The sequence below is a fragment of the Apodemus sylvaticus genome, chromosome 5 (genome assembly GCF_947179515.1).
Source record: "Apodemus sylvaticus chromosome 5, mApoSyl1.1, whole genome shotgun sequence".
NCBI classification, from domain to species: Eukaryota; Metazoa; Chordata; class Mammalia; order Rodentia; family Muridae; genus Apodemus; species Apodemus sylvaticus.
Genome location: NC_067476.1, coordinates 65,437,186 through 65,463,734, shown reverse-complemented (window position 1 = coordinate 65,463,734; position 26,549 = coordinate 65,437,186). Strand labels below are relative to the sequence as shown.

At 49.1% G+C, this 26,549-nt stretch overlaps 1 protein-coding gene across 4 annotated transcripts; it reads right to left on the bottom strand.

The window, feature by feature from the left end:
- Window positions 1–845: 845 nt before the first annotated feature.
- Slc43a1 (solute carrier family 43 member 1) lies at window positions 846–26,257 on the bottom strand. Of its 4 annotated transcripts, none has more exons than XM_052182837.1 (15): window positions 26,135–26,247; window positions 24,611–24,777; window positions 14,942–15,119; window positions 14,793–14,848; window positions 14,585–14,661; window positions 11,957–12,049; window positions 10,104–10,237; window positions 8,993–9,171; window positions 7,782–7,928; window positions 7,636–7,671; window positions 7,279–7,432; window positions 4,721–4,862; window positions 4,396–4,469; window positions 2,931–3,054; window positions 846–1,543 (listed from the first exon to the last, which is right to left on the bottom strand). In XM_052182837.1, the coding sequence occupies exons 2-15, from the start codon at window positions 24,762–24,764 to the stop codon at window positions 1,397–1,399; spliced, it is 1,695 nt and encodes a 564-aa protein (XP_052038797.1). In that variant the 5' UTR covers window positions 24,765–24,777; window positions 26,135–26,247; the 3' UTR covers window positions 846–1,396. The 4 variants fall into 4 exon arrangements, with proteins under 4 accessions (XP_052038797.1, XP_052038796.1, XP_052038798.1 ...); XM_052182836.1 differs by having other exon boundaries at window positions 25,945–26,218; XM_052182838.1 differs by lacking the exon at window positions 26,135–26,247 and adding an exon at window positions 25,046–25,324.
- Between the last annotated feature and the right edge of the window lie 292 nt (window positions 26,258–26,549).

Below are 26,549 nucleotides of genomic sequence, written 5' to 3'. Positions count from 1 at the left end.
CTCAATCCCTGGGGAGATGGAAGCTAAACTTCCGTTAGCCACTAACAGTGAGGTTGATGAGAATGGTCTCTATAGGCTCATATATCTGAATGTTGGTCCCATTCCCATTTAGCTTTCTCTCTTTCTCCCGATTGTTGTCTCGGCATGTGAGCGCTCGGCTACTGCCCCAGCACCATGCCTGCTTACTGTGCTGCTCCTGCCACTGCAGAGGGACTCATCCCCTCTGAAACTGTTAAGTCCCAACAAATTCTTCCTTCTTTAAAGTTGCCTTGGTCGTGGTGTCTGCACAACAGAAAAATATCTAAGACAGCAAGGCAGTACAGAGTTGAGAAGAGATGGCTAGACAACCAATGGACAGACAGGCAGACAGACACACACAAATGTTTTTTTGTTTTTCCTTTTTTTATTTTATTTATTTATTATATGTAAGTATACTGTAGCTGTCTTCCACTCCAGAAGAGGGTCTCAGATCTTGTTAGTAAGTCACCATGCAGTTGCTGGGATTTGAACTCGGGACCTTTGGAAGAGCAGTCAGTGCTCTTAACCTATGTGCCATCTCGCCAGCCCCATGTTTGTTTCTGTTTTTGTTTTTGTTTTTCACAACAGGGTTTCTCCATGTAGCCCTGGCTATCCTGGAACTCACTTTGATTACTGGTGTGTGAGCTGCCATGGATCCTGGAAATTGAAATCAGGTCCTCTGAAGAAGCAACCAGTGCTCTAACCACTGAACCTCACTCCAGCCCCCTGAGCATCTTTCTTAAAGGCCCAGCCAAGCCTGGGTGAGGCAGAGGGATAGAGTTCTGAGAGACAACAACCCACCCCTCCAGTCATGGATACACACCAGCCAGATTTCATTTCCCTTTTTATTTCCTCTAAAACCTGTAAGAAACAGCACCAGGGAGGGAACCTGCCCTCCAGCCCAGACACCCTATCATGGATACAGCCAGCCCCGCTGTCCCTCCCCACAGGAACAGATGTCACATGCATGTGCACAACATGTATGTGTGCACACTAGGCAGCTGGGATCCTAGTGTGCTCTGCTCACTGATCCCACGAGTTTTCAGAAGGCAGCTCCACAGAAGCTCCTTGGCCGAGTGTGAAGAAAGGGCAGCCCCACGCTCCTTTCTGAGAAGATGGCCCAATACCATTGAATAAGCACTGTCTTCAGTTGACGGACAGCTTGTTTGGGGGAATTTTTTAAGGGCTGTTTTTGGTTTGGGGGTTTTGTTCTGTTTGTTTCCCGTTTTGCAAGTCTCTACAAAAATAGAACTCTTAGTATTTATAAATCCACAGTCCCTGGCTTTATGCACACGACGCAGGTAGAAAGCCACAGGCCATTCCCTTCGCTTTCTCAGGCCTTGACTGCCTGTCCTCCAAGTCTCTTGGCCTCAGGAATTTATGTAGTCACCTTTGAAGCATTGAGCACCTTCTGTGGGTCTGGCAAACTGGCAGCATACTCTCTCTGCAGACGAGACCGGTAGTAGTAGAGGTAGGAAGGTAGGAGAAATCCCAGGAGCGAGAGAATCAGGAGGCCCAGATTCACCTTTAGAACATGGAAAGAAAAGCAAAGAAAGCCAAATCATTACTGGCTGGACACATCCTCTTCAGGGACCTGCCTGAGACTCCCAACATGGAAGAGGAGGTAGCCATCTGCCCTCCAGGTCCAGTACCAGAAGAAATAGGGTCAGACCTAGCAGGTGTGTTGACTGTCCCATCAGCACGTTAGATGGTCAACAATCTGGCAAAGTGGCTGAGAGAAGTCTAGGAATTAACAGGAAGGCCCCACAATGCAACACTCTCATGAGTGGAGAAACCTATGCCCCTGAAGGCAGGCTCACGCCAGCCATTATGATCCCAGTAGCATGACAAGAAGAGACTCTTTGTCATGGTCAAAGGACCCAGAGCCAGCCTGGAGCACATAGGGTTTCATGCCCAGGCCCATGACCTTCATGAGCTTCTGAGAATCACAGCCTACTCCATGATTCATGTGCGACTTTGGGCAAAACGTCTCGGCTCTGGGTGCCTCTTTCACAGGTCAACTGTGGCAAAGACTGAGAGAAGGACAAGCCAGCATGGTCACCACAGCAACTGCTCAGCAAGCTGCGGAGAGGGTAAGATGTCACAGTGAAGTGTCATTAATTCTGCTTGTGGGATACTCAACCTTGACGTGAGAGTTCTGCAGGGAAGGAACTTGATGATAACAGTGGTACCTGAGGCAGGAGCAGGTAAGCTGCCACTGCACATCCCAGTCAGGTGGGGAGGAATCCTGAGAGAGGTTACCTCCATCAAGTCAATGGGAAGGGGACCAGAGGTACCTGGATGCAATTCCAGGGACCACGACCAGGCTAGTTTGGGACTGTATTCAAACAAATCAGTGGGAAAAGCTCCTTCAGCACATGCATGAGGACCAGAGTCCAGGTCCCCAAAAGCATTTAATTCTGTGTAGGAGTGGTAGACCACCTGTAATTCCAGTTGTCTGGAAAAAACTGCTTAACTAGACTATTCACTGTTGAGCTCTTAGTTCAATTAAAAGGCCCTGCCTTAGGGAATAAGGTGGAGAACAATCAAGAAATGTTACAATGTTGACCATGGACCTCCTCACACACACACATGCGTGCGCACACACACACACACACACACAAGCATGGATACAGTCATGCACAATCACCACACACATGCTAACATTTAATAAAATAGGATACAAGCAGACTGTTGGAACCAGATCAGGAGAGAGACTGATCTGAAACGTGTGGTTTTTAACACTCTGGGAAGGATTCTGATGAACAGTCAGCCTGACAGACCCAGATTAGGCATCTCCAAGGCACCTCCTGGGTGAGATTCAAGGAGGGGTTCTAGCACAAACCAACCCCTCCCCCTCCCCCAGTACTAGGAAAAGTGTCCCCTGGGCCCCATGTTCAATCAGCTCTCACCCAGAAGGGATCTCCATGCAGGGGTCCCACCATGGCCATGAAGAGTAGCTGCTGGAGCAGAGCAAACAGGGCACTGATGAGGGACTGAAGCCCTGTCAACGTCCCAAAATGATTGGACGGGAACCTATCCAGAAGGACATCCAAGAGTCAGAGGCTGCCCAGCACCCATCCCGCTCCCTCCCCAGACATCCCTGTGTTGGCCAGGATGATTGTTCCTTGAAGAATTCAGAATCTGTGTGTAGCCTTTGGTCCCTGCCCTCAAAGGTAGGGTTCAGTCACCTACTGCCTGTGTGGTCCTTGTCACAGAGAAGTGGAGAACTGCATGGAGACCAGGGTCTTACAAATGGAGATGAGGTGGCCAGGGGTGGTCATGCCAAAAGGACAGCTAGATAACTTGTGATTCAGCCCATGTTAAAAGGAGAGTAGGCAGGTGGGCATAGAGGTGCATGAATTGAATCTTGACACTTGGGAGGCAGAGGCAGGCAGATGTCTAAGTTCAAAGCCAGCCTGGTCTACAGAGTGAATTCCAGGACAGCCAGGACTACACAGAGAAATCCTGTCTCACAGAGGGAGCAGGACACCAGGTTACTAGAGGTGATACAGATTTTCAGTGACCCACACTCGCGATGACACTAGGTTGGAGTGGGACATAGGCAGGTGAGGTTGAGAAACAAGATGGGGGTGTGGGGTGTGGGCGTAAAAGATAGAGTCAAAAAGGTTACAGATACTGTGGCTATGAGTGTTCAGACAAAAGACACCAAAGGTGACTGAAAGGCATAGCTGGGACAGTGCAGGAGAGGGGCTGCCCTCTGCTGCGATGGCTCCAGGAAGCATTAGCCAACTGTGAACCCAGAGCCTTCCCATGAGGGGAAGCTGCAGGATGGAATCCACGCAGAGAGGTCTCTCAACTGTGCCTTACAGTTGGAAGGGAGGGAGAAGGGAACCACGGTTGTTCACTGGGACACTACAAGCAATCTCTACAAGACAGGTGTGGGGGCGAGAGGCCAAATCTAGCCCCAGGGCCCAAAAATTCATCAGAGGACACTCCTTTTTTTTTTTTTTTTTTGGTTTTTTCGAGGCAGGGTTTCTCTGTATAGTCCTGGCTGTCCTGGAACTCACTCTGTAGATCAGGCTGGCCTCAAACTCAGAAATCCGCCTGCCTCTGCCTCCCAAGTGCTAGGATTAAAGGCGTGCACCACCACCGCCCGGCTGACTCCCATTTTCTTTAGGAAAGGCATCCTAACGTTGGCATCTCTGTGCAGGGCGTGGACAACCTGCGTCACTGAGCTCCTGCCAGGAGATATGAACTGGCAGCTTCCGTGACCACACCCCCTCTGACAAGTCAATCCCCAGGGGAGGCCAGGAGCAATGTCGCTTCAGAACACTGCGTCCCTTTCTGCTCTGGCTAAGCATCCCTAACTACGCAGGCAAAGCTCTGGAAGGCAACTTGGTCCGTGCGACTCACACTGCAGCGTAGAGACCTCCGCAGGCCGAGTGAAAGAAACCACGAACTATGGTGTGCAGGACAAAGGCCACCAACTGAAATCCAAGACAGAGAGGGAGAAGAGGGTCAGAAAGGTCAAGGCAGAAAGAGGAGGGACCCGGCCTTGCTGTGCTATCTACACAGCTCTACCCTGATCCAACCCTCACGACATGATCTACTGGGCATGCCTCCTAGAGAACCTAGGAAACGCACGGAACAGAACCATGTTTCTAGAGTACGCAGGCACTGGCAGAGCGTTCCTAGGGGGAAGTCCTAGATATGGAGAGGGGTGGAGGAAAGGAGGTACCTGCAGGTGTAAGTTCTTGATGAGGCAGGTGATGCCAAAACCCACAAGCAGAATGTTGGTCAGGGTGAAGGCATTGATGGCATTGGTGAGCTTTTGAATCTTGCGGTAGCGTGGTCTGGTGAACTTGGGGACAGCCCCATCTCTGAAAAAGAACAGGTGGTCAGTAGCTGCTGCCTAGAACTCCCTGGAAGCTAGTTGGTACTAGCCTGGCCCCACCCCCTGCTGGTATGCCTGTAGTTAGGTAAGTATCAAAGGCAGAAAACCATTTCTCCATCGAGAGAGATGACTTAGTGAAGCACTAGTCTTGCAAATGTGAAAATCTGAGTCTAACCACTAAATGTCATATTTTTTTTCTAGGTATTGCTAAACGGCGTGGTGCACATCTTTAATCCTAGCAATTCAAGGCTAGCTTGGCCCACCTAATGAGTGCTAGACTGTATCTAAAAGCGGTATGTCCTTGTGAACTCAGAGCTGGGGAGGTACAGAGAGGTGGATCCCTAGATCTCACTGGCCAGCCAATCTAGCCAACGGGGTCCATGTCAGTGAGAGAAACTATTTCAAACTGAAAACCATAAACGATACCTGAGGAACAACAGTCAAGGTTGTCCTCTGCCCTCTACACACATGTGTGCATGTTCACGCACATACACGCATTCATACTCACCTGCAAAAAAGGAAAACCATTTCTCTTTAAGTGTGGCTCCCTCATCTATCTAGACAAGCACCCACTTGAGGGGGAACTTGAGGTCTAAATCTACAGACCTATCCCCAGAATACCGACTGTCTGGAGGCCCAGGAATCAGTTTAGCAAGTGTCCCAAGCGTGTCTCATGCACACTGAAGTCAGGATTCCTCATACCAACTGCCCCCAGCAGCCTGAACAAAAGCAGACGCCAGTCTGGGCACAGCTTGGCATGACTGCCCAGAAATCCCCCCTTTTGGCATGACCAAGAGCTCTGGGGCCAGCCCAGGAAAAAATACATCAGGCTGGGGTGAGCTCAGGCTGCCCATCTGTCCTGTCAGATGGGCTCTGTAAATGGGCTTTGACCGTCAAGAGTAGAAGGCTGGGGTCCAGAGAACAAAAGAAAGCCACTGGGTCTACCCTGAGATACCTTTCCTCCCAATCACCCTTCCCACATTCTCAGGGCAAATGGATTTACAACCGGGCAAAATTGTCAAGATCCTTGAGTTCAATCTAACTTCAGTCTTCAGCCCAAAAGATGCCCAGGATAACCCCAGGCCATCCTCTACTCCACCAGGCTCACTCTGTGTAAGCACAAGATGCCCAGGATAACCCCAGGCCATCCTCTATTACCCCTGGCTCACTCTATGTAAGCACAAGATGCCCAGGATAACCCCAGGCCATCCTCTACTACCCCTGGTTCACTCTGTGTAAGCACAAGATGCCCAGGATAACCCCAGGCCATCCTCTACTACCCCTGGCTCACTCTGTGTGAGCATAGGCCATGGTAGAAGTGATAGTAGGTTACTGCTAAGACTTCATTACAGAAGACACAATCGCTTCTCCCTTCACCTCTCCCCCCTCAGAGCTGTTTCTGTCCGGAAGTCATCAGCCGTATCAAAAGTAATCCTAATACGGGCCACTTCATGCTCAGTCCCACGAGCAAACCTGGAAGCAGTTATCCAATCCAGGCAGCATTTTGGATGGCAGAGCTATGGTAGGAAGCTAGAACAAAACCTTATGAGAAACCCCAGATTGGAAACATCCAGCCGAGGTATCCCCAGACTCCATGTCCTTAGCAGAAACGTGTAAGGGTGAAGATTTGTGATTTGGGAACATGGCAATGCATTCCACAGCTACAGATAGCTAATAAAGCAGCCTCTTTTCCCTAGCCTTTCTTTGAAAATGTCTGGGTCTCATTCTGTAGCCAAAGTAGGCCTAGTACTACCATGTAGCCCAGGCTGGCCCCTAGCTCATAGCAACCTCCTGCCTCAGACCCCTGCTTAGAAAACAGACACATGTCCCCAAGCCCAGCAAGCTTTGGCGTGTATGCTTCATAGCACTGACACGGGAGCTTGCTGTGCGCCCTCGGCGGGTTATTTTTAGTGGTACAATCCAGTTCTCAGCTTCCTCAGGTCTGTCAATGGAGGACCATCATGAACTCACCTCGTGGAGATGCTGTGGGATTCAAAATTGTGCAAAGTGCCTAGCGCATGCCCAGCCCTCGATTATAGGCATTTTTTTTTTATTTTTTTTTTTTTGGATTTGGTTTTTTCGAGACAGGGTTTCTCTGTATAGCCCTGGCTGTCCTGGAACTCACTCTGTAGACCAGGCTGGCCTCGAACTCAGAAATCCTCCTGCCTCTGCCTCCCAGAGTGCTGGGATTACAGGCGTGCGCCACCACCACCTGGCTTATAGGCATTTTTTTATACCAAACAGGCCATGCCTTCGCTAGTCTGCTTCCCCACCTGTAAAACAGGGAAGGGCCTTGCTTTCTCAGACCTCTCAGAAGACTGAACTAAGACGCTCTATGCACAAAGGAGGAGGAAATGGAAAGTGTTGTCTGGGCCCCTGTTAGCACCATCCCCCTGGGTCACCTGGCATCTCCGTAGGAAGCACTGTCATTCAGGGTGCCCTCCGTTGGAGCATCCACACAGTCCTTGATGCGCCAGTCCATGATGTAGCCAATGAGGGGGCAGGTGATAAGACAGAGCAGCTGCATGACTCCAAAGATGGAAGAGTAGAACTCAACTGGGCAAGAAGAGACGTGTGGTCAGGATGCCAGCAGACACCAGGCGGACACTGCGACCCGCCTCCAGCAGAGGAAGACTGTGCTCACACAGCCTCCCTCAGACCCAAATTCCCAGGACCCCAGGACTAGGAGAATGAGTCCCACCCAAGGAACGGGACATATCAGGGTGAGTACAGGCCAGGCTCCGCCTTCATCTCCCTACCTGTCTCTTCCACCTTCTGTTTCTGCTCATTGGTCTCTGTGGGTAGAGGAGCCGTGGTAAGCAGACCCGCAGCGTGGTGCTCCTCTGAGCCGAGCTGCACACACACCACGCTGCCAGCCCTGCACAGGGGTTCCAGGGAGCCTTACCACATTCCTTGCCACCAGTCACAAGGAACTCCAGGATCTTGTTCATGGCACCCATGTAGAAGATGACCCGGAGTTGGGTCATGCCCATGGTGACGAGGCTCCACAGGAAGATGGGGGAGCAGAGGCTCTTGCGAAAAGGGACAGACTCTGAGGAGACATCGGGTGGGTGGTCAAGTCCCCAGACCTTCCAATGTTCAGCTTATATGGAACTAGTGTAACTAAGATGCTGTGTGACTCTAGAGAGGAACAGGACTCGTCAGAGACAAAAATCTTCTGGTACACTATACACTAAGCTCCTGCCAAGCTCTCTAGCAGCCTCCAAAGCACATTTTCGAGTGACCTCAAATGTTTCCAGTGTTCATATATTAGCAATATTTATGAAGTAATTGCTACGAAACACATACCTGATGAGCTTTATTTTCAGCAAATCAATTTCGCAATAACCTTTTTGAAAAATTTTATTTTATTTTGAGATAAGCTTTCCCACAGTGAGGAAACTGCTGCTCAGACAAATACATGATTTGCCTGAATGGAGCCTGGCTCACGCTCCCACTCTTAAGCATCCTCCTGTAAGGATGGGCAGTGGGGATAATTACTATTACGGCTGGACCCATTGAGTACCACGTGAAGAGCTCTCCTGCCCAATGAGTCAGGCGGCCCTCGTAACTACCCTCCCTGTTGGATGATCATTTAAGAGATGAGGAAAGCAAGGGTGAGGACCAGTGACAATGTCATTCAATGGAAAGCAGGTCTCAATCTCTCACTTTCTCACTCCAGAGCCCATGCTCCATCCCCAATCCTGTAGCTGAGGCCCAGAGAGAGAGCTGAGGTATCTTTGGAAATGAACTTCAGCTTTGAGCACCTCCTCCTGTGGCCAGCAGGGGGTGTGAGTATGCCAGATATTGGAAGACCCTGATTGCAAGCTCTCTCTCTGACTTGGCAGTGCCTGATGCAATAGGCAGGGAAATTGGTTCCAGGTGGGTTAGGGGCAAAGACCCAGCTGCCTCGTGGCTCAGGAGATCTGCCCTGTGCCTGGAAGGCCCTCCCACCCTCATCCAGAGGATCCAGCAGGGTACCCCTGAATCTGAACTTCCCTATGAGCTTTGATTTCCCCATCCACAACACCAATAGAGTGTATTACAAAAACCAAGGAGGGGTGACATTGCATCCTCCCTGCCCTACCACGGTTAGAAACCCGACAAGACACTCACTTTCAGGAGTCTTTTCTGAGGTACCAGGGATATCTGGGGGTGAAATAAAGGCGTCAGCCCCCTCCTCCAGACTGGGGGTCTTCTGACTCAGCCGCTGACCCACGATGGTTACATGGGTGTAGAAGCGGTCACCTGTGACCTTGTGGTCCAAGGCTAACCCAATGAGTTTGATCTTCTTCCTGGCAACAGTCAGACCAGAGCATGAGAGAACTAGCTGTGCAGTCTAATATCAAACTCTAGGCGCCATCCCAGCCTGCCCAAGGGTCCTGAGCACCCCTTTATCTGGCCCTGACGTCATACACTCCCTATTGCTGCCCCCACGTCTCTTGGTCAGAGCCTCACTTAGGCAGCCGCCTATATAGATACCCGGTAAATGAAGGGCAGATGAGGTTTTTCTCTTGGTCTACTCTCATGAGAGAGGGGCCATAACTGCAGACACTGGCTCCACCCGGTCCCCTCCAAACTTCACCTCACCTCTTTAGTGCTAGGACCTTTATCTAGTCTCTTTGCCATTGGCAGAGCTGGTAACAGCATCTATATCATACAGCTATCTGCCGGTAAGCACAGTGGGTGGCCTACAGTAGTTACTCAGTAAATGCCAGCTAGTTGACCATTACCATACGTATGTGCTAGGCTGTGCAGTGCCGCCTCCAGCTGCTGCTGAACTGAAAAGGGGCTGGGGAAAGCTGGCAACCAAATTGCCTCCCCCTCCCCCAAAACAGTATGCTAAGTTTCTTGGCAGCCTCTTCTTTGGGTCCCTGTAACCTTTACCACTATTTCAGGGGTTGTGGTGGGGTCTCCTATTCTGACCTTCTCCTCCAAAGCCCAAAGAGATTATTACCATTAATAGTAAAAAGTATTTGTTGACCACCTATTATGTGCTAGCTCTACTAGTTAAAAAAACATCTGCAAACAGGTGGCTTGGGTGCAAAAGCAGAGCTGGGAATCTGAGGCCATTTGTAAAACTGAATTCCAATTCCTGGTCTAAAGGCAAAGCCAATTCTGTCAATCACATCATCCTAGTCCTGGCCTCAACCCTCTACAGCAAAGGTCAGGGGTCAGGGGTCAGAGATCCGCTTCACACTCCAAACCTCCTCTCCCAGCCTCTCACGTGTAGTCAACTTCCTCAGGGGCAGGAAAGGCTTCTGCAGGCCAGTTGAGGGCACAGTTCAGAAAGATAAGACAGGCCAGGCCAGACCATGTGAACATGATGACCATGAAGGAGACTCCAGCATCGTAGATCAGCTGTTAGGGAAGGACAGGTCATGAAGGAAGCCAGCTTGCCCAGGCCCCACAAAGGCAGACTAGAGCCTCCAAGGTCTCTTGCATCCTGCTCCTTATACCCAGTTTGAAGGTGGGGAAACTAAAGCCAGAAATTAAAAGTCAGGCCCAGAATGCCTGCCTTTCCTTTCCTTCCCCCAAGCCCCATTAAAGGAGTGTGGGGCCATTCTTTAAAAGTACTGAAGGCGCCTGCCCTCCCTCAACAAGCCTAGGGACCCTCAACTACTGCCTTGGAAAGGAATACCAATTTTTGCCCATGATTCCGTAAAAATTATTCACACACACACACACACACACACAAATGTTACTTCATATCATATCAAAGGAAATTAATGCACTGAGCTTACCCTTCCCCTGGCTAGCACATTTCCTCATGGAGAGGCAAATCCAACCCAAGAAGCCTTATCTCAAGGTTCCCAAGAGCACACAGGTACACACTCGGCAGGGAGGAGGGGTAATCTGGCAAGATTCTAATCCCAGAACAAATAGGTTCCGAATTGCCTGGGCTCTTATGCAAATGTACCAGCCCTTCTGATAAGAGAACTGTCCCCAACTGTCCTCCCTAACTGCCTCCTGCTGAGAGTTCTGGGTGGGAAGGACCCCCACCTCTTCCAGGAACTTGGGACTTGGGCTCTTTCCTTCTGGAGGTAAGACGGAGCATCTATAGACAGCACCCCTTAAGCATGTGGGATAACCTCGGACTTCTCAAGGTCACAAGGAGATAAGCAAAAATGCCCACGAAAGCAACAAACTGCCCAAGGTCAGCTCTGGAGAACGTGGCATGGTCAGTGGACAGAGTGCTTTGGATCACTTGATGGAGGGAGAGGACAAGCCCTCTAGCCCACCCCAGGTTTAAAGCTCAGTCCTTCCTCTCCCAGGCCCACCAGGCTGGCCTGACCTAGCTCTACTATGGCATACTCTTGCTTTGTACCCTTAGATTAAGTTACCCAGCCTCTCCAGTAGGGTGATTTAGTGGAAATATCTGGCCTTCCGGACTTAACACCACCACTTCCCCTGCCCCATCCAATTCCTGTGGCAAAGCAAAAGGACAGCACAGGGGAGTAGGGAATTGGGTCAGAGGGTAAAGTTCGGATCCTCATCACCTAAGCAAAGGTGGGGTGTGACAGCACACGCCTGGCCCCTGGATGGGCTGTGGTGTGGAAACAAGCGGGTCCCAGTGGGCTTACTGGTCTGCGAGTCCAGCTAAAACCACAAGCTTCTTATTTGGTGAGAAACTAAGAAAATAAGGTGGAGTTGGGAGGGGGCACGTGTGGGGTACACGCCTTTAATCCCAGCACTTGGGAGGCAGAGGCAGGTGGATCTCTATGAGTTTGAGGTCACCCTCGTCTACAAAGTGAGTTCCACAACAGCCATAGCTAACCAGAGGAACCTTGTCTCAAAAAGAGAGAGAGAGAGAGAGAGAGAGAGAGAGAGAGAGAGAGAGAGAGAGAGAGAGAGGTAAAGAAAAGAAAAGGAAAGGAAAGGAAAGGAAAGGAAAGAAAAAAGAAAAGAAAAAAGAAAAAGAAGATAGAGAGCAGGCGACTAAAAGCCCACATCAACCTCTGCTTCCAGAAGCTTGGATGATCCCAACTGAGCTACGCACACACAACAGAGAGGGGAGAAGACAACCCAGCCTTCCCCAGCCTTCCCTAGCCTTCCCCAGCCTTATGACAGGTGCCATACCTTGATTCCAGGGAATGTGATTGCAGAAGACGCATAGGAACCAATCATGAGGGCCATGAAAGTGGACCGCAAATTCCCAAACATGTTGGGCAGCTGAGAGAGAAGAACAACTCCTATGAGCCAGCTGGTGATGATGCGTTAATAGCACCCCGGCTCCCCTCTCTTAGCTCTCTATGAAGGCTCGGAGGCCTTTCTCAAAGTCCGACTCCAGGAATGGAGGTCCCAGGAGACCCACAGAAAAGTCCCACGGTAAAACCCATTGGGAGATGTTTTCATTCTGATGGCTCTATCTTACCCTAACACGCTTGGGCAACTAACAGCGTTCCAGAAATATACTTAAGAGAGAAATCTTAACTTTGTCTCGCGCCAGGGCTGGCTGCCCAGGTTTTGTTCATGGAACCCCTTTTATTCGGTGACAGCTCTAGATAATCTGCTGGAGCAGGTGTTAAGAAACCCTGATCTAGGGACAGGGGAGCTCACAGAGGCTCAGTGCCCAGCACCCACACAGTTCCTCAGACTGTTTATAACTCCAGATCCTGGGGATCTGACAGCCTTTTCTGCAGGGTAACAGGCGTTCACCCGATACACTGACATACATGCAGACAAAACACACATACGTATAATATAAATAAAAAATACAGATGTAGTCCAACTCATTTCCAAAATGAGAAAACTAAAGCTGTGAAGAAAAGAAAAACACTCAAGGTCACAGCCTTAAAGACTTCCTGCTGGCCCCATCAAAGCTGAGGCTGTGGATAACCCTCTAAAACAAAGGTGACCTTTAATCCTCTCTGGGGCCCAAATACCATAGCCCACAGGTTCTGCTGAACCAGGATGAATCATGGGAAAGAGCAGGAAGGTAAGAATGAAGCTGGGGTGGCTCTGACTCGCAAAGCAGGCCCAGAACGCCGACCAGCAATGAATTCATTGATCAATTATTGTGCTCACTAATAGTGAGCCAGGCCCTCAGGGAACGGAAAGGCAAAGTCCTCCCTTAATCCCACTGCCTTCCAGTGTTAGGAGATGCCATAGGATAGGACCTTAGATGTCATACAGGAACTAAAAACTCTCCACCAGAACAGAGGCTCAGTCAACAGACCTCAAATAACATTTAATAGCATTTAAACAGAGAAGGGAGCTGTCGCTGACCCCAAGGGAACAGTCCGGAGACCAAAGAGGCTCCCATTAGAGCAAGGTTTCCTAGTGCCCTCTATCTGTTATGTGCACTGTCGAGGCCACCAGGAAAGGATCCCTGTACCCCAAGGGTCTGCCTAAGCCTCCTGGCACTGCCGGGAGCTAACCAAGGGTGACCAAGGAGGTAGCATATTAGCAGTAGTCAGAGCCACAGGCGGTCTGCAATAGCAAAAGGCTCTCGGTTAGGCTTGTCAGCAGGGGCAGGGCCAACAAGTGGTGGGGCGGGGCGGGGCAGGCATCAGGCTCCACCATTGGCTGGATATTACCAAGGCGACGACTGCTGAGGAGCACAAACTGGCTGGCCCTCCAATCCCCTCTACAACCCAGGGCAGGGTCCAGGTCAAGCCTCCTGTTCCAGCCCCAGAAGAGATTTAGAGACCTGAGCCAATTTGCACAGTGGGGAAAGGGTTGCTGCACAGAGGGGTGGATCAGAGGGGGATCAGCTTCCTTGAAAGTTGTGAAATGTCCCCAGCTGCAGTTTAAGCAGCTGCTGGGATGAGAAAATCCAGCCAAAACACCCAGTTTGGCCGCATCGGAGATAAACAACCAAAAAAAAAAAAAAAAAAAAAAGCCAACAGGAAATTTCCTACCCCACCCCCACCCTGCTAAATTTTTAACCCTTAGACCCACAGACATACATAAACATATACAGTAAAGCAAACACACAGAGACGTAATAGGTTGAGCCACATGAAAGAGTTAGTTTTGCAGGTCGAAGACAGTCAACTGTTGGCAAACTCACACAGTACAACTGCCCAGTTGCGTTTTCATCCGAGCCCTTTAACACACACTCCCCTATAACGTGGCAAAGGTCCCCACGGCTCAGCTGCTCCTTGGCCTCAGGACCATGTTTCCCCGTTGAGTTCTCTTCCCAGTATTTACGACTGCTGACATGATTTATTAGTTTGCGTGCTTATTGGGTTGTCTGTTCCACCCCTCCCTAGTGCCCCATATGGAAGCTTCTGGAAGGTGAGGACATAGGTCCTGTTTGTACTGTAGGCTCAGTGCGGGAACAGATCTCAACTGACACAACAGGCTCAGTACACACACAAAGTCTCACCCACGCAGAGCTCCATGCCTACCCTTAGTTCCCACCCGCGTAGTCTCACACACAAGCTTGGTCTGAGACACTCGCCATCCTTCCGCGGCATTCTAAAGTCGGTTTGATTTATGTGTACGAGTGCGTCTGGGTGTGCCGGGTACGCTGTCCCCTCGGATGCCAGGAGAGGGCGTTAGTTTCTCTAGTGCTTGAGTTATAGGCAGCTGTGAGCTGTAGGGCTGAGGGACTGACAACCCAATCTGGCCCTCCCTCCGGAAGAACAGCAAATGTTCTTCAGTGCTGAGCCATCATCTCTTCAGCCCCCTCCCGCTCATTTCTAACCCCGCCCACTCCCAGGTGTCTGGATGGTTGCCAGGGCACATCGGTAATACTCACAGTAAGTGAGGTAAACGTTAGGCAGATGCCAGCAAACCCATTCAAGGACAGTGCCAGGAATATCAACGGAGACAAAACTGGGGAGAGAAAGGAAGGCAGATGAGGACACTTGTGGAGTCGTGGGAGTCCACAGGCAGGAACCGGGGTCAGCGTCCACCTTCATCGTGCCCATGCCCATTCTAGAGAAGGCGCACCAGGGCAGGCTTACCTTCAGTGTCCCGGGAGGCCAAGGCCATGAGAGTGCAGGATGCGGCAAAGCAGGCACTGAAGGACACAGAAAAATGGGGCACGATTTTTTCCCCTCTCCTCTGCATCACCTTCCTGGCCCTGTATCTCCCCAAAGTCCAGCCACCTCACCTGCCCACCAGGCGCAGGGGCCTGGGCCCGAAGCGGTCCATGAGAATCCCCAGAGGCAGTGTGGTAGCACTCAGCAGGAAGGAGCCGATGGTGAACCCCAGGTTGAGCATCTTTTCCTGCTGGTCACAGCTCGTCCACTGATGCTGCTCATCTTGGGTGATATTGGTCCTGTTCTCAGCTGAGGAGGGAAAGGGAGGGAGGAAGGGAGGGAGGGAGGAAGGGAGGGCTCAGCACAGGCTACAGAATCAGGAAGCATGGCCCAGAGGTCCTGCTGTCCAACCCAGGCCTCTGGCATGACCAACCAGGTGTCCCTGGAAGTAATATATTCTGTCTGGGGTAGGGAAAGAACTCATGAATGACAGTCAATAGCATCTGGCCCTAGGAGACTCGTATACATTCCTTTTTTTTTTTTCTTTCAGCATCTCGGCTTTTTTTTTTATTGAAAAGGGAAGTAAAAACACTTTATGATAAAATTAAAGATTTACATGGAAAATATTTCAGATAAACGTGTTAAAATTGACAATTTTCATGGAAAATTAAAGAGTAAAGTGGCAGACATGTAAAACATTGCTAAATTAATTGAAATATTAAATAGAAACATTTTATGATAGAATTGAAGATTTACATGGAAAATATTTCTGATAAAATTGTAGAAAAATGTAGAAAAACATGTTAGAATTGAAGACTGTTGTGGAAAATTTTATATAGATATAATAATGGTGGGCATAAAAGTATTCCTACGTTGATTAAAAGTGGAATTATAAACATTTTCTGATAAGCTTGAAGATTTACATGGAAAATATTGCTGATTAAATTGAAGAAATATATAGAAAACATGTTAAAATTAAAGATTATCATGGAAATTATACAGATAAAATAATAGGCATAAAGATCATTTACATTCTCATTCTGAGGCCTCAGCTAACTCAGCTGAGAAAGTGGACATCATCATATGTACCAAGTTCTAATAGTCACTGGGGAGCACCAGAGGGGAGCACCCTAAATCAGTGACTGGTTCTTTAACGTGTGTGATAAGAACACACATAGAAAGTAGAGGAAGCCTTCTCAGTAAGTGACATTCTGATACTAACAGCTTGTATTATTTATTTAGCATTTAGCTATGTCCCAGGCCCTGTTCTGTACAGACCCTGTAAGTCAGGACAAGCCCCAAGAGTCCATTAATAAAACATCCCATCCCCCACACGAAGACACCAATGTGCTGCCTTCCAGGGCCCAAGCTCAGCTGTGAACTTGGGAGTTGTAACAAGGTAAAGGGGACAGAAGGTCACTTTACTTAACTCTGTGTACTGAGCTATGAGGTAGCTGCCTCCAAATTGTTTCTGGGTAGTGGAAAACAGGGCCTGGGAGACAGGCCACGCAGGGTCTTGATTCCCATTGCCCACCTGACTAGCCTTGACCAGGGAAACTCTTCCTCTGTGCCTCAGGCTCCTCCTCTGCTAACAAGGGCAGAGACCGAGCAGCCTCAGCTGGAGACAGTGAAGAAAGTTCTGCAGAGTTCCTGGCCCAGGGGAAAGGGCTGAGGCACATTCCAGACCTCTTGAAATAGTCGACAGTGAGGTTGAGCCCAGACCCACAAGATAGTATCCTAAGACTAGAAGCTTTGCAAAGGCTCATGATGGGGAAACGATGGATGCTAATTGAAAGGGTGAGGTGAACTGCTTAGAATGACTCATGCATGAATTCCCAGCCCTCGAGAGGCTAACTCGGGACTGCCTTGAGATCAGCCTGAGCTACATAGTGAGTTCCAGGCCTGCCTGAGCTGAGCATGAGACTCTTCCTTGAGAGAAAGTGACAGAGACAGAGAGACAGACAGAGAATCATTAACTAAAACTACCATCGTAGTGAGTTCTGTACAGAGAATGGAAGGATATGATTATGCCTGGGTGCTGGAAAACAGGGTGGTTATTGACCCCTGACTTTAAGTAGCCTTAAAATGCCAAAGGAAACTACAGGTAGCACAAGGCAATGAGATCTGCGTGTTAACATAAGAAAGAGCATAAAGAGCAAGCACGTCTGTAAAAGCAGGCTACCAAAAAAGAACTGCCCTGGGCAGTACCAACTACTAGGGAAAGGCTAGGCTAGGGAAGACCAGGCTAGGGAAAAGGCTAAGGCACCTGGAGGAAGCAGGAGGGGGTTAGACCACTCAGCCTTTGAGGGGCAAGCTAATCCTCTTTCTTAACTATCTTCATGATCACCGGCCATTTCGCCACTGGGTTTGTCCACATGGGTTTATTCTATACCTTGATTACGAGACACTTGCTGTGTGCCAGCTTTGTGTGGAGGAAACAGAAAGACAAGTCAGACGAAAGGCCACCACTAATTCTCTCCCTGTCCCTGTTGTGCTGGACTGGCAGCAAGTGGGGTTGAGTGTCACTTTAAGTAAAAGTCCAGTCTTCCGGTTCAGTGACAGTTTGGGCTCTCAGCTGGGCACGGTGGTGTGCAGCCACAGTACCAGCTACTCAGGAGGCTGAGGGAAGAGCCACTGAGCAATGGAGTTCTGGGCCAATCAAACCTGAGCAACAGACAAGAAAGAGAAGGAGAATGAGACGCGAGGCAGGGAAAGTCAGGAAGATTTAGCTGTTCCTACTGAAGGTGGCCTCTTCTTTTGCCAGGGCTGTCCTTCCTGAACAGGCTTAGGTCTATCTCACAGCTCCCAGACGCTGGCTAGCTTAACCCTGCTCTGCTTACCCCATCTATCATCATCTGCCTGCCCTTGTAGGACAGTTGCATTTGTAGCCCCTGAGTTAGGCATTGTCTGTGCCCCTAAGTCTTTCATAATCCAATGACAAGCTCCCTCCAAAGTAATTCCACTAGCTTGCAGCTAATACTGCTTTGTGCCAGGTTGTTCAAGCAAAATCTCACTTAATCCTTACAACAACCCTAAAGAGTTAATACAGCGGTCTCGATCACAGATGATGAGGTTCCCAGAAGCAAGAGCACTCAGCCACCCAGCAACCTACAGCGGGCTCCAATTCAAACTCAGAAGAATCTTCAAAGCTAGCAGAGAGTCACCACACCACCCATCCTAGCTGTCCTACAGGCCAGCTTGAAAACTTCCCCAAGTATATTCTATGTCAGCAAATATGTGTGCTCTGGTACAGAATCCAGCCCAGTGGATTGCTAATGGCCACTCAAGGTCTACTCATATACGTAATCAATCAACTTCTTGTAAGTTCAATATGAGCTAGCTCCTAAAGCCTGATCACCCTGAGTGGCTGGTTAAAGGATCTCCATCCATGGCAGTCACAGCAAAGTGAGTCTTTGGGATCCAACTGCCCCATTTCCACAGACATGGGACATGGGGGGGGAAGAGAATGTACTCAGTAAGTGGGAATGTACTCAGCTGCTAGGTTAAGAATAAAGGAAAGGGGGTTGGAGAGATGGCTCAGTGGGTAAGAACACTGACTCCTCTTCCAGAGGTCCTGAGTTCAATTCCCAGCAACCATATGGTGGCTCACAACCATCTGTAATGGAATCCAGTGCCCTTTTCTGGTGTGTCTGAAGACAGCCACAGTGTACTTACATAAAACAAACAAGTAAATCTTTAAAAAAAAAAGAATCAAGAAAAAGCAGATAACTAACACTGTACTCCAGCCCTTGTCTGCTCCTTACGAGCTGGATGACCTTAGGTACATTACAGTTGGCCACACACACTACATGGGCATCAAAGTGGGGTTAGATAGTATATGAAATGACTTCCGAGGTTTCAATTATTATTTATTTGTGCATTAGAAACATGGGAGTATATATGTATTTCTTAGGAATATAAATAGACACCTGTGTATACACAGCATCAAACCCAAGGCTGCATCACTCTTTAAACTTTTAACTATGGCACTGAGAAATGAGAAATTACAAGGTGGCTTGCAGATGATCCTGTCTAGGAAACCGTGTAGACTAGATCACTGTTAAGCATGTCTAGGCTGGGCAGTGATGGCACACACCTTTAATCCCAGCACTTGGGAGGCAGAGGCAGGAGGATTTCTGAGTTTGACACCAGCCTGGTCTACAGAGTGAGTTCCAGGACAGCCAGGGCTATACAGAGAAACCCTTTCTCAAAAAAAAAAAAAAAAAAAAAAACCCAAGCATGCATCTCTAGTCAAATCTTGGCTTCACTAGGTATGCTGCTAAAATTCTCTAAAGACTTACCCGACCTTTGAAATGAGGACAGTGACCTGAAACACCTGAGTCCCATACATGCAGAGCAAACGTTAAGTGATGTGGTTTGTCTCCTAATCCATGTTTGCTTTCTCATGATACTTTCCTATGGTGACAAGGTCATACCACCAAAATACCTTAGGACAAAGTTCTAGCTGGTAAGGTCTTGTCAATGGCCCGAGGGAAGGTAATGGTGGAGCCAAGTCCTGTGCTCTGAGATAAGAAATTTAAAGAAAGGCCTGATGCTAAATGGAAAAAAAAAATGGTCTCTGCAGAGTGAGACCCTACCCAGCCAATCCTGCAACCTGTGAAGGGGAAGACCTGAGGGGCTGGATACCTAAAAAGCAGAGAGTCAAAGTTTATGCAAACTTTGTAATTCCAGGAGGGACCCAGATTCCAGCCCCACCAGACAACAGAACTGGGCAGCTTTAACCTTGTAGTTAAAGAATAATAATTGTGAAGAGACTATGGAATCTTCCTCTTCCATTAAGGAAAGCCACTGAGACTAGGTGTGTGGCAAGAGTCTCTCCATGGAGGCCCAGAGAGACCATTTCATGGAGCTCTGAAGGTGAAGTCTGGATTGCACTGGCAACCCTAAGACATTGGATGAGCCGTGGAATGTCTGACCAGGAGCGCCACTAACAGGCTGCGGAACAAGCCCAAGAGAGAGAGGTGTGTTGCAGTCAACGAAGTTGGAAGGAGTGGGAGATCTGAGGAGCCTTTGACAACTGACAGGAAGTAGCAGGATTGGAGTTTGCCCTGCTCCGTTTCTTGCTTTGATCTAGTATCTCCTCAGCATGCTTCTTTCCCATCTTTAGAATGGTAATATATATTCTGTGCCATTGTATGTTGAATTACGTAATTTGATTTTTGATTTTTACAGAGGTTACAGTTAAGAGATTGCCAAATCTCCAAAGAGACTTTTAAGTGTTGAGACTGTTATTGACTATGGGGACTTTGGAAGTTGGGCTAAATGTATTTTGTATTATGATGTGACTATAAGCCTATGAGGACCAGGGGATGAAATGTGGTAGTTTGCATGAGAATGGTATCTGAAGCTGGGCAGTGGTGGCGCAGGCCTTTAATCCCAGCACTTGGGAGGCAAAGGCAGCATATTTCTGAGGATTTCTGAGTTCAAGGCCAGCCTGGTCTACAGAGTGAGTTCCAGGACAGCCAGAGAAACCCTGTCTTAAAAAACAAACAACAAAAAACAAAACAACAACAACAACAACAACAAAAAGAGAATGGTATTTGAATATTTCATTCCAGGTTGGTAGAACTACTTAGGAAGGATTAGGAGGTGGGTCACTGGGAGCCGGCCTTGAGGTTTCAAAAGCCTGTGGAAGACCCAGTTTTCTCGCTCTGCCTCCTACTTGTGGATCACATGTAAGCTCTCAGCTAATGCTCCAGCGCCATGCCTGCCTGCCTGCTGCCACTTCCTGCCGTGATGGTCATGGATTCACCCTCTTATACTATAAGCAAGTCCCCAGTTAAACGCTTTCTTCTATAAGCTGCCTTGGTTATGGTGTTTCTTCATACCAAAGACAGAATCGAAGACAGCTGACTGCTCCAGAGCAATCTTCAGCCGCTAATGGTTGGGTCACTTGAACTTTTCCCATGAGGCTTAGTAACAAAGTTCTATGGTCACTTTTGTGCTCTCCTCACAGAGGAGGATATGGGGATGGAGCCCACAGCTTTGCACTTGTGAAGGAGACATGGTGAGCCTCAGTAGCAGTCCTGGCTCTCCTTACCAGCTGGGTGACTGTAGGCACACCACATCTCCTAGTACCAGTTTTCTGTCCCCCAAAATGGGATTATAATAATACTGACATCACAGATTTACAATGAGATCTAAAGACCTAACAAATAGTAAATATTTAACAACTGTTAGCATTCTTCTGTTATTTTGTTAAGTGTGTTACAAACTGAAATGGCCCTGATTACATTTTGATTAATAGTCCTCATTAGGTCTTACCCCGGAGTATAGATGGTGGGGAGACCCTGAAAACAGACAGTGTGACCAAGGAGCCTCAAAGCCTATACAAATGTCAACCTCAGTAAGGATCTTTACATTCGCTGAGTTCTTCAACTGTTTGTTAAATCATTTGAGACTTGCATTGCTCTGTGACAGGAAAATAATAATTATCCAGATGGAGACTATTAAAAAAAATTACAACTATTCAGAACACAGAGGACAAGTACCGGTTGGTACCCTAGCCCCAACAATATATCTATTGTACAACTCCTGGACCTAAGGCAGAAGGCATCACGGAAGAGGGGACAGAAGGAATCATGGAAGAGGGGACAGAAGGAATGGAAGAGCCAGAGGAAGAGCAAGTTTGCTGGGAGACTGCATCTCCCAGAAATGTCAGGGAAGACTCATGACAAATGGGGCAGCAGGAAGCAGAACGGGCTGCGTGTGACCAAATAGCATGAGCAAGACAGAACAGAAAACACCATCCCATCCATCCATCAGCCTGCAGGGACCCTTAAACAAGGGGGCAGGAAGAGATGCTGTGCACTGATGTCCTTTCCAAAAGTGCCCAAATATGTTCTGGGGAAAAGGACAAGAGTTCACTTAGTTCACCACTAGTGATCAGAAACAGCCAGATTCAACCACACACTGACTGTCAAGTAACTCAAAACATCAAGTCGGTACTTTGTAAGACCAAGGATCAAAACTTAAAAGCCCAAACCACAAAACTAAGAAAACACAGGTGCAAATTTTTGTGACCTTAAATTTAGCCCACAGTTTCTTAAACAGGAGAGTGTAGCAGAATAAAAATTAGGCAAATAAAGTTTCATCATCATTAAAAAAGGATACACACCAGAGAAAAAGGAAGGAAAGAAAACTACATAAAGGGCTTAGATCTGCTAAAGAACCCTTATACTTCAATAATGAAAAGGAAAGACCTAGGCATAGGCTCAGTGACAGACTGCACATTTGCTTAGCAGTGTAAGGCCCGGGGTCCAATCTCTAAATAAATAAACAAGCAAATAACACAACTTAAAAGCGGAAGAAGTAGCTGACTCAATGTTATTCCAGAGAATATGCCAATAAAAACACATGAAAAAGCATTCAACCTCAGTAGCCATTAGGGAAATGCAAATTAAAAAGCCAAGCAACAACCAATGCTGAGGTTGTGGAGAAACTGGAATCCCTCATGCTCTGCTGGTAAAAATTTAAAATGTGGTAGTCATTTTGGAAAACATTAAAGTTATCTTCATGACCCAGCAAATCCATTCCAGAATAAACACATAAACACAGGAGTATTATCCTTAATAACCCAGATGCCCATTAACTAATGAAGAAAATGTAGTCAGTTCACATGATAGAGAATTACTCTGCTATAAAAAAATAAATAAGGCTTATATGTGGAACAAGGATGAACCTAAAAAAATTATGCTAAGTGAAAGAAACCAGCCACAAAAGACAAAATTCCATTTATAGAAAATGTTCCAAATAGGTATAGTTGGTACTTGTCACAGCCAGCCTCTGACAGGAAGCAGACAAGCGGTTGCCTAGAATGGGGAGAGAATGGGAAAGAGGCTGGGGAGCTGACGTGACAATGGTACAGCATTGCTTTTGGGGATAAAGTATATGTTCTGAAATTTGTGGTGATGACTATGAAATACTGAGTATTCTAGAAGCTATTATAATGTGTGTTACAAATGAGAGATTTATACATATCACAGGCCCTTAAAAGGTTTTTTTTGGGGGGAGGGGTGGTAGAAATGTTGTAAGTATTGGCTGTTGTGATAATTACTAGAGTGTATATATTTGTCAAACATCAAAATGTGCAGGTAAATTAATTCCCACTAAAGAATTCTTAGTGGGGCTGGAAAGATGGCTCAGCAGTTAAGAGTACTGACTGCTCTTTGGAAGGTCCTGAGTTCAAATCCCAGCAACCACATGGTGGCTCACAACCATCCGTACTGAGATCTGACGCCTTCTTCTGGAGTGTCTGAAGACAGCTACAGCAGGCTTACATAAAATAAATAAATAAATATTTTTTAAAAAAAATAAAAGAATTCTTAGAGAAAACTCACTACCTCCAGGTGCAGAAGGCAGGAAGAAGCCACTGGATGGGTTATAGTAGACACCAAGGCCATCAGACAACAAAGGAATAATGTTCTCTAGGCCCCAGAGAAAGCTTAAAGGGACTGGAGTCTCCTGTGGGTGGGGGTCCCTAAGGACACACTTGGTTCCATCCTGGAACGCAAGCCCATCATTCTATCATAGACCTCTTTCTCAAGGAGTCCACCCTGCCTTCCGAGGCCTCATGCTAACTCTATCATCTCCAGGCCCAGCCCTCTGTAACTGGGGCCAGGCACCTGGGCAGAGTGCCATCGCTGGGTGCAACCCATTGCTTCCTTAGAGATAACTTCGGCAGGGGTGGGGCAGCCCATGGTACAGCCGGAGCTGCAAGTAAGGCTAGATATCAAGACCTCCTCACCTCCACCCTCCAGGAAATGGTTTTCCATCCTCTCACACTCACAGGCTAAGCCATGAGGATGGCAACGGGTTAAGCTGAGGACCCAGGAGAAGTCAGAAGGACAATCACACGTGTGTTGAGACACGGTCATCCCACGGCCATCCCACGAACAAACGTTACCTTTGTTCCTAGGTAATGGACATTCAATTCATAAGGGACTCGATAGTTCAGTAAGATGGAAGGTGGAATTCAAATCCCTGCTGGGCTTCTTTCCACAACATGGATGTGGGAAAAGGGACAGCAGAGACTTGAAACTGCATACCACATAGCTCCTTCACTGAGCACAGCACTCTCCTCTCCAGAAAAGAGAAATAGCCACCAGTCCCGGATGGACAGATGCAGACAGGGTGGCCTTTGGCTGCACTTACTGTTCACAAAGAGTTTAGGATTCCCACTCCAGGTTGGGGTCACTTTACACAAGACCAAGGTGCTTGATGTGGAAAACTAAAACAAACACTCCGCAAATATCCATTCTAGAGGAAATAAGGCCGTTTGTTAACTTTGTACCAAGGGGTGATTTGTAGAACTGGGAACTCTAAGGGCCTCCACATTCATACTTCAGTTTGTGTGCTTGTGCTCCATCTCATTAAGAACTCCCTATGTATTAGTGATGTAGCTCAATGCTTGCTAGCACACAGAAAAAGACCTGTTTAATTTGAGAATTCCTTATCCAGGTAGATGGAGAACTTCTAAGAGTCTACAGGCTACTCTAGACAGAAGGTTGTCATTGGCAATCGGTCTCAGGAGATGGATTCCTAGTAGGACAATGACATCCAGTGAATTAGAGAATCCTGACAGAGTGGCAAGTAAAGTCTGAAGAGATCATGAAGTGAGGCTATCCAATTCCTAGCTGCCCAGTGTTCCAGTTTGAGCAGCCCTGCTGTGTCCCTTTGTCTCTGTCTAACCACCTGTCCTTGGTTTCCAATTTCCTACCTCCTCCTTCGACCGTCCCCCGCGGTCTTCACCTCCCATCCCAAACCCTTCTCGGATATACCTGGGCATAGGCTGGAATAGAAGCCTTCCTTCTTGAGCATGATCAGCAGAGAGCCCCAGCCCAGGAGCACCGCGGAGAAGAAGAGGTTCTCCACTACAGCGGTGCAAGCCATCCACCAGCGCCTGCGGTACGCCTGCTTCAGCGTGGGAGCCATGGTGGCCGAGACTCTGCAGAGAAACAGAGCGCTCAGAGAAGGGCTTCCTAGCGGCCCTTGGGAAGGGTACTCCATCATGGAGGCTCCTGAGACCCCTGGAGCCCACGAAGTGGAGCCTTCATGGAGGCCCCATAGAGCCTGGTGCTGCGGAACTGGCTCCGCGCGCGCGCTCTGGCAGTGCCAGGAGCGAACGCGCCACTGGCCCGCAGGGCGCTATCAGGAACCAGAAAGGTCTGGTCTGAGCGAAGCAACTTCCTGGCGCGCTGCCGGGCTTTGCCTACCCGGGCCAGGGCGCCCCGATCCCGCTCCAGGAGACAATTCCCCAAGTTTCCGAAGTCTCTCAAAGTCACCAAGGGGCAGACCGTGCTCTGTAGCCACCGCTGGCCCACAGCTAAGCAGCCTCTTGGCGCCAGATCGGATTCTCAGAAGCGAGCAGGAGGCGGAAAGGGAAGTCTGGGGCTACCCCGAGACCCTCTATTCTAGTTACGCCTTTCATTCTACTCCTCCTCTCCAGAGCCGGGGTAGAAAACCTCCTCCCGCCTGACACAGCCGGCGGCGCTCGTGTCCCTCTGTCTCCCGGGCCAATCCCACGGCTGCCACGTGGAGGGAGACCCTGGGCGGGCCCCGTGGCGCCCCCGCGCGCCCCTCATCCCGCCGCGCGCCTGGGAACGCGCCAACCCCTCGGTCCCGGGGAGGGGGCTCGGGCTCCGGCAGGAAGTCCGGTGCCTGCAGACTTTATAAGGACGGACTTTATAAGGAGGCGGATGGGGTGGCCGGCGGGCGGGTGTGTTTACCAGAGGGAACGACGAAACCCGAGCCCGCCAGGGCCGCGGTAGCCACCGCCAACAAGGGAGGCGATCTGACGCGGGGACCCGGAGCAAGACCCGGGCGAGCCGAGAGGGAATGATCAGGGGAAGAGCAAACAAGAAAGACGAAGGGAAAGAGACCCTTCTCTAGGGGGTGGTCCGGCCCCTCATCTGTGAAATGGGGCTTTCGAATCAGGGATCCCCGAGGTCCCTTCCTATAGTGACAACCGTGGTTCTAAACAGAGTGGAAGAGAAGAGGGGGTGAATGGAGGGGTCGGACAGAGGGAACAATGTGCCCAGAGACTCAGGTAACGGACACTTCGCAGGGACCTGCAAGTGTAGCTGGGAGACATGGAGCTGCGCTAGCTGCTCACCTGTCCCCGACAAACTTGCCTCCCGCAGCTGTTGACACCCGGAGTAACACAGAGTCTCCGCGGCGCTTCCACACTCCGGATCTCCTGAGACCCAGGATCCCAATTCCAAATCGCATCCACGCGGGGTTCCTCCCTGCGTGCCAAACCCAGCGGGCCTCAGAGCTTCAGCTCCACAGCCCACGGGTCTCACCTCGTCTGCGCCCTCGAAAGAAGCGGTGGAGCCACAGATCAGTGGAGCCGGGAAGCCAGGACATGGACTACGCGTTCTGTCGAGTTGATAGCTGTATTTACGGGCGTTGGGAGCAGCGCCCCAAGGTGGGGGCGGGGGTTCCCGTCCCTTCCCCACCCCTTAGGTCGAGTTTCATGCACACGTGACTCGCCTGTTGGTCCCTAGATACTCTTTTTACCCAGTACGCCCAGGGCGCCTAAATTTCCACTCTCAGCTTCTTTGTTGACCCCTGAACTACCGTTTGACAACTTTCTCTGCATCTTTGTTCAAAACAACCAAAGACTTGGCTGGAGTTAGATTGGATGCTGGAAAGGCTTGGGTGGGGGCTTGAACTGTGAAATCAAAAAGAGTCAGAACTCTTTTGGAGATTACGGGC